The sequence below is a fragment of the Sinocyclocheilus anshuiensis genome, unplaced genomic scaffold, assembly GCF_001515605.1.
Source record: "Sinocyclocheilus anshuiensis isolate Anshui unplaced genomic scaffold, SAMN03320099.WGS_v1.1 scaffold1230, whole genome shotgun sequence".
Taxonomy (NCBI): domain Eukaryota; kingdom Metazoa; phylum Chordata; class Actinopteri; order Cypriniformes; family Cyprinidae; genus Sinocyclocheilus; species Sinocyclocheilus anshuiensis.
The window spans coordinates 759,447-774,050 of NW_015558637.1; the positions used below are offsets into that span (position 1 = coordinate 759,447).

The following is a 14,604-nucleotide window of genomic DNA, read 5'->3' on the forward strand; positions in this document are numbered from 1 at the left end:
GTTTGAGTTTGTCCCTTCTTTCCCTTTCTACCTTTGTTCGCCTGTCATCTCGCTCAATACCTCAGTGACTCCTCGCTCTCAATCATTCTCTGTTCCTGTGGCTCTCTCTCATTCTCACTCCTTCAATCTCACCAATACGCCCTGGGGTTGAAATATCTAAGTGCATACAAAACAAGTTCAGACAAAACCAGAGAGACAGAATAGTGCTAAAGAGGTAAAGGCTGGGAGTGAATGACACTAAATGCCAAAGAGGGAGGAACAGCGTCAGGAGAGGCCAGGAGCAAAGATATGAGGGGGCCAGCCAAACCACATTTTAGACCTCACTGAGCTTTGTATTTGTGTGTGTGTGTGTGTGTGTGTGTGTGTGTGCGCGCACTCACCTGTGTTTGTGTGTGTTAAATATGAAGTTCCACACCGGTTCCCCGTTCCTCATTTGAAAACCTCTTTTCTGTACCCCTCTCTTTCTCTTATTCTCTCCCCCATCTCTCTCATCCCCGGACTCTTTCACGGACAGTCTCACAGGGGCAGGGTTGTAACAGAACACTTCTCTCTTTTGTCTCCTTTCTTTTCCTTATCCTTTCATCTTTTTAAACTTTCTGGGGAAATGGGTTTTGGTGGGATGGAAATTTCTGCTAGGTGAAAGGAGGAAAGAGGAGGGGAGATGGAGAACGAGAGAAGTCAATATACGTCTCCTGCTATAAAAAACTAAGGGCTGGTTGGCGGTAGATGCTGTAAAAAATCTCCAGATGAAATTGCTTTAACAAATTGCCCCCTAATTCTAGAGCTGCATGGTCCCAAAATCCAACCTGTTCAGACCACCATAAACTGACAGGAAATAAATGAAATTCTGCTGTCTGCTAATTTTCGTTACAGTTATTAACTAAAAAGTCACAAGGTGATTGATGCACTTGCTTGGGGTGATTAGTTTGGACTTAAACTCAATGAACTGACAATAAATCAGTTCCTAAGACAGTCTATCCATTAGCCTACATTTAAGACATTTTGCACTCTTTTTTGTTTTGTTTTTATTATGAGAACTCTCACACCCACCGCCAGCAGATGGTCCTCGTCCTTTTTTTCCCTCCACCATAATGTCTTCTTTCACTCGGTCCATTCCTCTTCTTCTAAACCAGCCCTCTTTCACTCCCACTGGCAGTTGTCCCCTCACAGCCTTTCATGAAGATACCTTACCGCACGACTTGAGCACTCAGACCTTCTCGCCGCGGGAATTTCTGCATTCACTTAATAAACTTTTATTTCAGATTAAACGTCTCTCATTTACAGCTCAAAGTCGGCGATTTGTGGTCTGACTGTGGAAAAGTAGAGCTGTCGCTCATAAACGCAGTGTCAGAGGTGCATTATTGCTCTGGATGTTCACCGCTTGCATGCAAATCCTCCAGAAAGTCGCGCGCGAGGAAAACAGATAAACGTGGAAATACAACTCGACGTGGACCTTCTCAGACTGGACTGATGATAGAGATGATATGGGAGACTTCTGAAGTTTGAACTATGTGAATCGAGAGTTCTTCTGGAAATTTCGTTAATTTTTGCGTGAGACTGACGGACTGTAGAATCAATGTGGTGTTCGCCGAAGATACGTGTGGCCCGAAGCTCACCTAAACGGTAGGTGCTGCGTGTTTTTAAAGACACGTTTTTTAATGTTAGCGTAACCTACTACAGGTATAATGTCCACTAATCATACGCTTCCGATGCTGATAACATCTAAAGTGGACTAATGACAGATTCGGTTTATTTGGGTTCATTTTCGTAACAGTTAATTTAATGTGAAGCAGGTGTTGATCGGACTCGTTCACAGGTTGTCAAGTTTTGGAATAAGCCGAACGCAAATGAATCGTTCACTTGAGTAGAGTCTTTATTATGAATCTGATGAATCGGTTCTCAAAATAATTCGTTCGAACCGAGTCTCTTTCGATACATGAGCTTGATGGTATGTCGTACCAAAACAGCAGGTTTTAACAGCATCTTATTAAAACATCCTTTCAAGCCAGGTGATGTAGATACAGTCCAGTATTGTTTATTGCAAATTACATAGGTAAATTATGTAATGAGCTGAATCATGGCTGCAACCAACTGGACGACAAACCACAATAAACATTTGTATTAAAAATAATTTAAACTGCAATAAGAACTTCAATAAACAGCAATTTGTCTGGACATGTATAGTTTTTGCTGAACCGGTTAAAGCAATAATAATATAATATAAGTAATATGAGACCCCATCATCACGTACAGTAATTTAAACAGCGTTTTTTTTTATTTTTTTTATCGGAAACCATTTCTTCGAAAGAACCGATTCATAAAAATGAGTTGGACTCATTTCTATTCGAAATTAAAACGACGGTGAGAAGCGCTTCCCTCGGGCCTCGAAAGAGATGACTGAAAACTGTTTTGGCGAAAGACCAAATATGTTTGATCTCATATTGTTCAACACTAGCCGCTAGCGAATCACTCGCGTGCAGTCGACGCTCTTCGCTGTCCAGTGCGTCCGCGTTCAGCTGTCAGTTCAGGTGCTGACCAGGTGTTTGCATGCTGACATTTGTTTACCTGTCTGCCTGCGTAACTCGGAAGAAGGTCTCTGAAGTCAGTCCAACATGCTGTTTAAAATACACAGTAGGTGTGTTTTTGTTTTTGCATTTACTGTTTCGTTCCTCAGAATGATAGCTTAAATAATCCACATCGGTTTATTGTGTAATATTACAGGGACTATCCTTTGGAGGAAGTCTGAAAAAACAAATGGATGTAGATCTATACGAGAGTAGTAGTTTGTCAGTGCTAATGTTTACACAGTAAAGGAGTTAAAGGGTGGGAGCTGGCAGCCATTAATGCACATCCTGTCAGTCACCTGCCCAGCTATAGCCTATAAAAACAGAAACGACAACAGAAGCTCACAACCTTTGTTTACTACATAATGAATGTTTACGTAACTATCTTCTCACCCCTGTAACACATAAAGTGGGGGGGCATTGAGACAGAACAAGTGAGAAAAAAACCTACAGGTATTTATGAGAGATGTGAACTCTTCCTCCATTTATCCAGGCAGGATCTGAAGCAGACCAAAGTTCTTTCTCAGAAAGAAAGTGGGAAAGTGTGGATTGAGATTATCCTAAAGTGTAAAGAGTGGAATGTGTCACTCAGTGTGTGGTAGCCATTTTCAGATTTGTTTAAGCTACTGATTTCTCAACTGCAACACAGTGCCTTTAATCAGAAACATCTGTACAGTATGCTGTTTTTTTATGTAAATGATTTTATGAGAAAGAGGAGGGTCAAGTTATGTTTGTCTTGGAATAATAATCATTGTCTGCCAAGAAAATGTTTTTTTTTCCCCCAGAGGGAATTTGTGCAGTGTCTTTTAGGAAAGGTGTCTTTTTTTCTTTCTTTTTTTCTAAACTAATATTAAAGAGGTCAAATATTTTTGAGCTTTTTATTTTCTTTTACTCAAGAGTTTTAATTATAATTCATAATTTAGTTTTACACAACCATTGTGTACCATCTGACTGACCCTTAATCAGGCTGGTTTTTTTTCACTTGTAGCTTTAAAACTCCAATGTAAACTTTCCATATCGACATATATTATATAGTTGGCAGTGCCCCATCCTTCAATTAAAGCCTAAGTGCAAAGCCTGCAATAAAGACATCTTCATAAATCCACACAAACTAAAGTGACGCGGTTAGGGAACTATACAAATCTTCCTTTACTTTTGAACAATTTTGAATCCTCTTCCTTATTATCTGCCTGGGATTATCTATTTTGTCATGACATGATCTGTTTAACTTGATTTTAAACTTGTGTCTTTGTTTTATTTTATTTTCAATTCTTTGCGATATGGGAGTTCAGACTGTGCTGCGTTGGACGCTTATGGCCGAGTGTATAGGGTGAGTGGGATGATTTTCTAAAATTGTCAGTCACGTCAAGTCTGAACAGGGGGATTGTAGAATGTCTATCACGAGTCACGCTTTTGTTCGGATTGGAGAGGATAAATAATAAAGGCCATACATCTGCAATAATTGATTTGACAGGCTTGTTAGTGTGACAGCATGAAGTGGTAGTGGATCCCCTGGCTGATTTCCAGTGAAAAATCTTAGAAAGAGATTATTTATAAAGCGGGTTTAAAGCTTTTGGTGGTATGAAGCCGAGAGGTGGGAGAGCCAAAGTGTTTGTCTGGCTTTTGTCTAGAAGATCGCAGATTACGTTTGTCATGGGGGTGAGAGTAGTGGGTCAGATCAAAGATATGTGTGGATGTGTGTGTGTGCACAGGTTCCTGTGAGGTTGAGTGTATAAGATCAGGTTAAACATGCGGGTTCATTGTGTTCAGGAGCTTGGAGTTTTTTATGTGATGCTGGAGGCTCATTTTTGAGCTGTGCGTAAGGTGAGGAGAGAAAGTGCAGGGCTACTCTGGATGGCAGAGTTCGTGAAGCATGTCATTGCTGCAAATGGAGCGCACTGATTAAGTGGTTCTGCATATCGCCCAGCGTCTACAGATATGCCTCCTGCACGTGTGTCTGCCTGCCTACTGCTTGTGTTCCTGTTCCAAAGCAAACATACGCATTAACCAGCAAGTCTTCCTCTCAGGTCACACACACACATACTGCCTTCAACCATGAAAAATGCTTTTATTTTACTTGTAACTTCTGTTAATAAGTCATTTTTGTGGGGCAATCGTTCATCTGTTAATTTTATGCAGTAAAAATGCAGTTCATACATAAAATAATTTGAATAGAGTTCTATGTTGAGCATGTTTTTTAATTTATGGAAGAAAAAAAAAACTCATGTGTTTCAAGGTCAGTAAGTATCTTAAAACATAATTTTAGCTTTTTATGACAAGGCAAGATTGGTTCAGGTTGAAAAATGCCATGTAGTGTGACTACTAAAAACTGATATTATGATGAATACAAAAATATATATATATAAAAAAAATATATTTTGATAATAATTATCATTATCTAATTTAAATGTGTTTTAATATAGATTCATATGTGTATAATCACATATTTGAGGTGTATAGAAAATAATTTAGTACTTTTTATTTGATGGTTTCATTACATAATTAAACTTCTTGAAAATGGAGAAAAAGAATTTCGAAACCATCTGAAACCAACATGAGTGCGAAGATTACATTTCTAAAATCTTGCCTTGTGTGATTTAAACTAGGTTTGTCCTTTATTGGACTCATTTGTCATTGAACATTATCTAAATATTGTAAAATAATATCTAAATATTGATTCTTTCATATGGTCATATATGTAACTTAATTTCAGCTGTCAGCAACATGCTGTGATTTAGTGACTCTTGTTTTTATATCGTATGTAGCATTTTGTAGTTTGTGAGACTGTATGAAGGCGTTTTAGATGCATAAAATATGATTCTGTCAACATTAGAGGTAGTGAAAGAACAAGACTGTAAATCTCTCTGCAAAAATACCTTCATCTTACTGTGCGCCCCTTTAAGCAAGAATATTTGCATTTAAAAGACAATAGAGCCTCATTTGCACATAGCACACCTGTTCCTATGTTGAACGTAAACAGGAAGTAAGCACTTATACATATAGTGCTCCATGTCCCGGCATGCATATGTATGGACTTGGTGGCATTCCTTCCCTGCTTGTGACCGCAGGCTTAGTTGTGCATTGTGTATGAGTGTGTTCGTTTTGGCTTGAGTGTTATTAGAAAACAGTGTCTGGGGTGGGGTGCTGTTATTATGAGGATCACAAGTGGTGATTTTGCACTTCACACACAACCTTCTTGTCCACCCACTCTCTCCCTATGAGTCTAATTATTATCTCTTCTCAAAAGAACAGTCACTTGACTCTGCGTACACTGGCTTTACTCGCCCTCGGCCCCCTCCTTCATTCTGTCCCGCCTGGGGAAACCCAGGAGGAGTTTTCTCGGTTGAAGCCACATCACTGACATTGAGCATTCTTCTTTTCTTGAACTCTCTTTCTTTCTAAATGCGTCTCCCTCATCTCTCAGCACAGCAACAACAGGATTGGTGAGTAATTTACACCTGGCCTTAACAATGGACAGTTCGACTGCATCCCTCACTGTATCATCAGCAAGACGACACACTCTAGGTCTGTGTGGTCACATTTTTCTTGTCAAATACTTGCTAAAAAGCAAATTTGATAAATTTTAAGAGCAATCACACCTCATGTCTTACATGCTTTATGTAGTTTGCACTCATTTTTGTATACATTTAGTATAAATTGTTTCCATATACACTACCGTTCAAAAGTTGGGGTCAGTAAGATTTTTCAAGATTTTTTTTTCTGCAAAGATGCATTAAATTGATCAAAATTGATGGTAAAGACAAATAAATGTTACAAAAGATTTCAAATAAATGGTTCAAGTTTAATTCTTTCTATTCATCAAAGAATCCTGAAAAAAAAATATGACTCTTGGTTTCCACAAAACTATCAAGCAACACAAATTGAGCACAAAATCAGCATATTAGAATGATTTCTGAAGGATCATGTGACACTGAAGACTGAAGTAATGGCTGCTTTGCCATCACAGGAATACATTACATTTTAAAACACATTCCAATATAAATGTTCACAATATTAATACAATACTGTATTTTTGATCCCTTAAATGCAACCTCAAGGAGCATAAGAGACTATAAAAAAGGTGGGAAAAATCTTGATCACGAACATTAGTGGATATGTTATATATTGTTTGATGATATTTTGGTTTCTGTAATGAATTAATCTTTTTAACCCTCTCCTCACAACTTTCATATATAAATATTATTTTGATTGTACAATGTGACAAAAAAAAAAAAAACTGCACAAGTGCCAGTGATGAGGCACATTTATAATTTTTGATGTGGTGGTTTTGCTTCCACCTGGTGGTTGACAGTGTGTTTGCTCACTGAGTGCTGAAAGTAAAAGGAAGAGAGTGTATCATCCATCAATGTAGTTTTACTGGAACCCCCACAAAATAAACACATAAATCACCTCCACTGGGCCAGTAACCGCCCAGGTGCTTGTCTTAGGTAGATGACTGCTGAACTTTGGCGTTCCTGTCAATAAATACCTAAATCTCTGAGGTATTCTCAGTACTGCTGAGAGTCATGTTACAGAATTGTGTGAATATGGGATCATCAGGTCAAACGTATGGAAAAAAGATATAGGACAAAAAAGATCATAAAAGATGATGAAATGAGCATTCATTTGAGGCCCAAAGCAACATCACCTTCTTTTATTTATATATTCTCTGGCTCAAACAGTAAAGTGGCATCTTTTAGTTTGCCTCAGTCATGTTCTTAATCTGTGAAATTTACAACCTTTTCCATACATACCAGAGTTGTTTGTGGTCTCATGTGAAACTAGGCCAGCACCAGACCAACACTGTTAGTGGCTTTATTTCAAACAGAGCTTTGCCTGACGTCAACTATCCGGTGACTTCATGTCTGTGCCGACCAACCGGAGCAGGCGATAGTGAAGCAAGTTTGTGGCTCCACTCTCCCTCTACACAGGGACATGAATCTGCCACTTGGAATTTTGCATCTTTTTTCCACTAGCATATGCCAAAGCTGTAAAGCTATAGTTTTACAGTTTTAGGCTTATTTTACCTTATTTTTATGAGCTGGCAATGAGCCTGTTCTTCTGAAAACCTGTTTCCACGTCAGAGTAAAAAAGTATACAATGGAAAAAGTATGCATTGCAAATTTGATCTCCCAGTTGTGATTATATATCTTGCAATGTAACGTTATATCTTAATCTGAAGTCAGCATAAAATGAAACCGTCTATTTTCAAAATGCATGTTTCGTTTTAATTTGTTTTTTTGTGTGTGTAATTTTTAATCAAAGTTTCAAATGATCTTCTGGTGAAACAACAGACTTCTCTCTGGTGACGTATGCTGGACTTTTCCAGTAATTTAGTCCACAGAAACCCCATCACTTTCTTACAATTAATAGCGAGCTTGTATTCAGATCTGCCTCCATCCAATCAACAACCATTGGAAAGAACTAAGTCCTGCCCTACATTTTTTCTTAACATTCTAAACATTCCAAAGTAAATATTTGTGATGTCTTCTTAACTCCACAGTTCTTCCGCTTTAAGCACTTTCTAATTCTAGCTTCTTTTTTTTATACCAATTCATAGTTGACACGTCTTGGGAGTGATGCACTGGCTTCCCCTGGTTGCCATGGTGATCGCCTCGGCCCTGCCTTTCCCTCAAAGTCCTGTGCCCAGGCTTGTTGCCGCGACGATAGAGCCTGGCAGAAACGACAGCAACAGCAGCAACGTCCCGACAGCTAACATCAGCATGCCGACCAACTCATCAGTGGACAACGACTCCCATGATGCTGTTTCTCACAACAACTACAGCACACATGACATAGCTCCTCACAGAACAGTCAATAAGCAGAGCACGTTTGAGGAGGACCATATAGCCAAAGATAGAGCAAACCGAGAGAATCTTCTAATAGAAGACAGTTTTGTCAATAACACAAAGCAGGACTACACAGGTGGAGGTAGGACTACCGGTGCAGATGCCTCCAGGCCGCATGATCCTAGGAAATACAAATCACAACAAATACTGGCTGAAAAAGCCAGTTCCCAAAGCAATGATATTCTCAAGGATTATCAGCTTGAAAGTAGCCAGTTTCATGAAGAAAACAGTATTGAGGCAGAGACTTTTCTTAAAGATGACAGGAATGCAAGAAGTAAACTGAGAGACAGGCCTCTTGAAGGTCCTAAGGTCTCTCTGCAGAGCTCTCCAGTGCAGGAACATCTGGACGAAGCTCAAACAATTGGGAGCACCAATGCTAAAGAGTGGTTTGGAACAGAACCAGGCTTTGGGTTTGATGACATAGGCCTACGAGACGAAGATCAGCTGCTTTTGCTGGATGCCCATCCACGGGTACTTTTCTCCCCGGCCCTTTCCCCACCCAAACACCCACCTCTGCTCTTAATGCTGGAGTTGGGCTTTTTGGCCGATGACGTTAAAGATGAGGAAAGTCACATGATGGATGCTAACCCGTCTGCTCACGGAGGCGACAAAGAAACTTACAGGAACTTACTCTTGGGCCTCTCTGATTCTGATGGCCACATTCCAAGTGTCCGCCGCAAGCGTCAAGCCGTCCACAGCACACAAGGCGTCGCACGCTCCGTATGTGAGGCCGAAAGCAGGTGGGTGACCAACAAGAAGACCGCGGTGGACTTTCTGAGCAACACCGTCACTATTCTGCAAGAGATCCAGACCCAGACTGGGCCGCTCAAACAGCATTTCTACGAAACAAAGTGCCGTAAGCCAGATCCAAATAGGAAAGGTGAAGTGCAGGCGGTGGAGGGGGCTGGCTGCTTGGGGGTGGATAAGAAACACTGGATGAGCAGGTGCGAAACCAAACAATCGTACGTACGTGCGCTAGCCTCGGATGAAAACAAGAGGATAGGATGGAGGTGGATCCGTATCGACTCCTCCTGCGTTTGCGTGCTGCTCACTAGAGGAACGTACAACACTAAGAAGTTTGAGAGAGGAAGAGAGCGAGAAGGCAGAAGGTACAGCTAGCTTAGACTGTCTGAACAAAGGATTGACACGGAGTTGAAAGATCATGTGAATTTTGAGTGATTGAGGGACTGTATCTGTTCTGGTCCACTGTGTGGGGGATATTTCTTTTCCAGATGTTCCCGCATCTCACTCGACAGAACCTTATAGCTGTACCCCAGTGTCTCGCTGAGGGATAGTCATGGAAATCACCCTTGTGTTGCTCAAAACCTGTATGAATGATTTTCTATTGTGGAACACAAATGGATAGAGTGGTAAAGCTTTTGGACACCAAGTCACTCTTAAACATGTTAGAATTTCATTGCATTAGATACTGGCAAAATGGCATCTGCAACCAAATAATGCTAGAGCTTTTCACTTTTCTGAGACACTTTTCCAACCAATATGTATGAAGTCAGTTCTCCTCAAGTTTACGCAGGTTTAGCAGAATAACTGCAGAATAACTGCCTTTGTAGTTCATTGTAATAGCATACGAGATGTTACCCCCAGTTTTACTCCCAGAAGGACTTTGTCTTCATTTTAAACAATATTCATAGACCGATAACAAAAGTGTGCTTGTGCTGTTTCTTTAAAGGAAATGCCTCTTGTTTTGATATTTTCACATATAATGCAAAAACCTTTATACATTTTTTAAATGTGGCTTACGTTTTCCAAATATTACATATTTAGTGCATTTCATTCAACAAATTCTGGTGACTTTCATGAAAGTGGGCCATGGTTGAATGGACTATATCAAAGTCCCTTTTAAGGGAATTCAGATCACTCTTCAGCCATATTTGCAATGTTTCCAGGTGGGTATTTAAGGAATGTAAGACCAGCTCCTATCTATGTGAATGGGGGAAAAATACTGAAACCCTAGAAAATAATGGCCAAACTCACAATTAAATAACATATTTCAAGTCAGCAATCAAATCTGACATGGACTGTCCCATCAATGCTGTTTCTTAAGCTCAAATAGCGTAAAAAACAGCATATATTTAAGGTTGGTCCTGCTTATGCACAGTCCCAAGTGCAAGTCTCAGATTTATGTGAGAAATGAAGATTCCAATGGTTCTTTAATTTAGACGGTGAGATTTACTAGATTACTAGAGCTGTTGCAGTTTTGCCCATTCATAGCAATACAAGTGAACTGCCTTGGGTAATAATATATAGTCTTTGACGATATCTTCTCAAGTCATGTGAGGATGAGGTCGTTTCACATTTTTTTTCTAGGTGCATTCACTGTAACTTATTTTGTGTTTCATGAAACAATATACGGGTTTGAAGTGATATGAGGTGACGATGAGTTCCTCCACACTGCTGTCATTCCTCCGGTCCATATCCACGTCTCAACTCACACAAACAAGAAAACCTCAATACTGAGATCCTGTTTTCATATATTGTTGCATTTGTTCTATTGTATCTGTAGTATACAGACAATAAGTTATTACTTTTGATTTAGTATGTAAGCCTAAGTACTTGATATTAATATATTTCTTTATAAATGTACAATATGTGAAACATATACATCATGAAAATATATGTGTATTTATAATAACCAAAAACAATGAAGCTGTTTAGTGGTCAGCAGAATTTGTAGGCTTTCTCGCAAGTGTCCTTCAAATGCCTGTCCCAAAACATGAGCCTCTTTGGTTTCAGTGTCAGCTACATTTTGGAACAATGGTTCACCCATGTACTGTTCACTCAGCAAATGTTACAGAAATACAGTTAAAAAAAAAAAAAAGAGTGTTGGATGAAATGAACTGGTCCAGTTTCCTGGTTACTGTATTGAGAAAGCTGTGGAAGTCAGTACACAGGGTTTGATGTCATTTTTCACATTGAGTCATTGTAATAAAATGTTATGTAATCTTTGTAAGGTAGATACTTTTGTATATGATTTATTTTTTCAAAGTAGATGGAAGAGCGAGAGGTGCTTTGGTAAAATACAAAGTGGATTATATGAATATATGATTGTAGTTCTATTTGTTTTGTATTAAAAAAACAGGAAGTACTTTGATTTGCAGTCGTCGAATTCAAACAAATCTCACCTCGCACACAAATTAGCATCTCAAAATCACGAGCACGCTGAACTCTTCAGTACCATTAGGAACACTTTATTTTATTTTGATTATCATTATTGTTTATTTTGCAGACATCATTTTCAATTTGAATCACTGTCATCCTCATCAACAGTAATGGTTTGCTTTTAAATCATAGCACAATTTTGTCAAAATGTACACATACAAGTAGCATATTTTAATTACCATGTTTTTCATATTTCATATTTACGCTTTAAACTAGATAAAATTAAATTACAGTCAGAATTATTAAATGAACATGTACATAGTTATTCAATACTTACATAAAGAAAATAAATAGTTATAATAAAAATAAAAATGAAAACACACATTTTACAAATTGTTCCCCAAGCTCTTAACCTCATATGTTAATGTACACATAATTTTTATTTTTAACTTCATATTGTCTTATTCCCCGAAAAGTTTAGTTCGTTGTCATCTTGGTTGTTTGACATGCATCGCAACACAGAAGCTAAACATTTTCTCTCACTTGTTTTCCCCTGGCCCTCCCCCCACCCCTTCCCCCCATTTCTCCTCCTCCGTTCACCTCTTGTCATCTTTTATGGCTTGCGTTGTTAGAATTATTCTGTCCATCAGGACTCATTTCTGCTGGTCACTTGCTTTGTCCGCAAGCATCTTCCCTCGCGCATCTGTCTATCTGCCACCACCAGCTTCCCTTCATTTGCTGACTCCCTCTGCTGACCTTTAGTCTTGAATCTAAATGTTGGAAAATTAAAAGAAAAACACCTAGTAGTAATTGAGCAAGAATTGTGCCCTCTGCCGTCTCACGTGTAGCTCTCACTGCTCACTGGTCTTTCTCAGCTTGTGCTGATTGAGAAACACATACAGCGAAGTCTTGGCCTCACACAGCCTGGCCCCTCGACTGTGCTCTTAAGTACTTCCTCTGAACCTTACCGTATGTAAACATCCCTGAAGTCCAGGTTTAGTTGCCACAAACATCCTTTGCTATCGAGAGACTCGAGAGACCAATTGCAGGCAGTCAACGAAAGCCATTCTGAGGAACTAGGGCTGTGGGCAGTGCCATTGAAACGAAGGATGGAAAGACAAGAAAGTTCATCTACAGATGTCCCATCAGCACAGACACAGGAAGTGAGAAGAGAGAACGACAGAAAGAAAGAATAAACAGTCATCCGATTCCTCCAACCATCCCATTTCTTACCACTCTCTTGTGTCATACATTCTTCATGTCTTCTGTCCTTTTTTTGCTCTTTATTTTTATTTCTCCATCCCTCTTCTGTTATTGCAGAATGGTCAGACCAGTAGAGTTATATTTATAAATGTATATATTCATTGCTTTTCTTCTGCTTATCCCCCCTCCTCCCCGAGAATGAAATGTAAAGCCGGTTCCAGCTCCCTGACAACAGCGCCTCCTGTGTGCGAGAGACAGAATTACAACACATCGTCACCATTTCGTGTACTGAAGTTCATCAATAAAGACCAATTTATGGAAGCCGATTTCCACCAAATAAGAAAACAATCATGTTGTAACGGAGATAAGCCGTAGCTGAGATAAAGACAAAATGATGTAAGTAAAAACTGAGATAAAAAGTCGTAATTATGACATGAAAAGTTGGAAAACTGATACACTGAGGCATAATTATAAAATAAAAAGTTGAATTTATGACATACAAAGTCGTAATTGACATAAAAAGTTGAAATTATGAGTTATGACAAAAATAATTTATTTCGAAATAATTATGACGAATTTATGAAATATTAAAGGCACAATATGTAATTTTCGCCGCTAGAGGGCGCATATTCAAAATAAACAAATAGAAAAAGGCGTAGTTTGATGACGCCGTGACTGAGTGTGGAATCATGGGAGTTGTCATCTTCATCCCCACAGCCGATGCAATCTGACGGGACTCGGGCAGAAATCATGTTCATGGATGAGCTAATGATTTATTAATGATTTATTAACGTAGTAGAATAAAGCAGGGTGAGGCTGAAAGCCGTCGAAGCGAAACGAGGCCGCTGAACGAGCGTGACACACGGCTCGAAAGCAGCGGAGTTTTTATTATGCCTCAGTCGACCGCTTCTGCTCCTTCCGGTCGTGCGAATGTGGGGGAAAAAAAGCAGCGCTGTTTTATCATACTAGATACATTTGAAAGTTCTGTTATAATGCTACTCTGTGCGGTCGTCACCGGTCTAATAAAACGCACAACATATTAAAGCGTCTTTGGTGTTTCCATGTTTTCTACAAAACAAAATCGAGGGGTTATGACGTCATTGGCAGGCGACACAATGACACTACAGACACGGTCCGTGGCACTAGTTAAAATTGCTTATTTCTCTGGATTTAAACATTCTTCGAAACATCTGGGATAATGTAAGTACACAAGTCAGCAAAATATATAACACTGTTCTAGTGGTTTTTGGATATTTTAATTAAAAAATCGTACATATTGTGCCTTTAAGTCGTAACTGACCAAAAAAAAGTCTAAATTATGAGTTGTCATAATTATTACTAAAATTCTTCATGACAAAAAAATTCAGCTTGGTATGTCATAATTTAAACTTTTTTTCCCTCATAATTATTACATTTAATGTCATAATTATGACTTTTTATGCCATATATATAATTTACCAGTGGATTATTTTTTTCCCCTGTGTGGTGAAAATGGGCTTCCATACAGATGGAATCTGTAGACTGTTTTTTATTTTTTTCTGATCTGAATTTGGGAGAAACTGTGCATTTTAAACCAGGTAAAAGTGTTAAATGAGCTGGAAGTATTACACTATTGATAGCTGAAACATTATTGTAAATGAACAAACGAGGGGTGTTTATGTATGAAGGACTTAAGAATTCTACAAAGTTTTTGTGGGCACAGATTCCGTGTGGGCCTGATAATGATTCACACACAAACACAAAACCAAAGCACATGACGAATCTCAATAAAAACATGAAAAGCAAAACTTTCCAAAACAAGTTTAAAGGGGTCATATGATGTTGCTAAAAAGAACATTATTTTGTGTATTTGGTGTAATGAAATGTGT

The 14,604-nt window shown here is 38.9% G+C and overlaps 2 protein-coding genes across 4 annotated transcripts in view; one reads left to right on the forward strand and one right to left on the reverse strand.

The window, feature by feature from the left end:
• The first annotated feature begins 1,567 nt into the window (after positions 1-1,567).
• LOC107680868 (uncharacterized) lies at positions 1,568-11,477 on the forward strand. Of its 3 annotated transcripts, none has more exons than XM_016476935.1 (2): positions 1,568-1,623; positions 8,125-11,477. In XM_016476935.1, the coding sequence occupies exon 2, from the start codon at positions 8,144-8,146 to the stop codon at positions 9,530-9,532; it is 1,389 nt and encodes a 462-aa protein (XP_016332421.1). In that variant the 5' UTR covers positions 1,568-1,623; positions 8,125-8,143; the 3' UTR covers positions 9,533-11,477. The 3 variants fall into 3 exon arrangements, with proteins under 3 accessions (XP_016332421.1, XP_016332422.1, XP_016332423.1); XM_016476936.1 differs by lacking the exon at positions 1,568-1,623 and adding an exon at positions 2,488-2,635; XM_016476937.1 differs by lacking the exon at positions 1,568-1,623 and adding an exon at positions 2,488-2,631.
• Positions 11,478-12,906: 1,429 nt separating this feature from the next.
• The window catches only part of LOC107680840 (liprin-alpha-3), a gene marked incomplete at its 5' end in the record, with an annotated part of 37,760 nt that continues 36,062 nt past the window's right edge, over positions 12,907-14,604 (reverse strand). The window contains one exon of the mRNA XM_016476890.1: positions 12,907-12,977. The remainder of the gene's footprint in view (positions 12,978-14,604) is intronic.

Excerpts from the sequence above, each read along its gene's own strand:
- LOC107680868 (XM_016476935.1), top strand. The coding sequence starts at position 8,144 with ATGCACTGGCTTCCCCTGGTTGCCATGGTGATCGCCTCGGCCCTGCCT.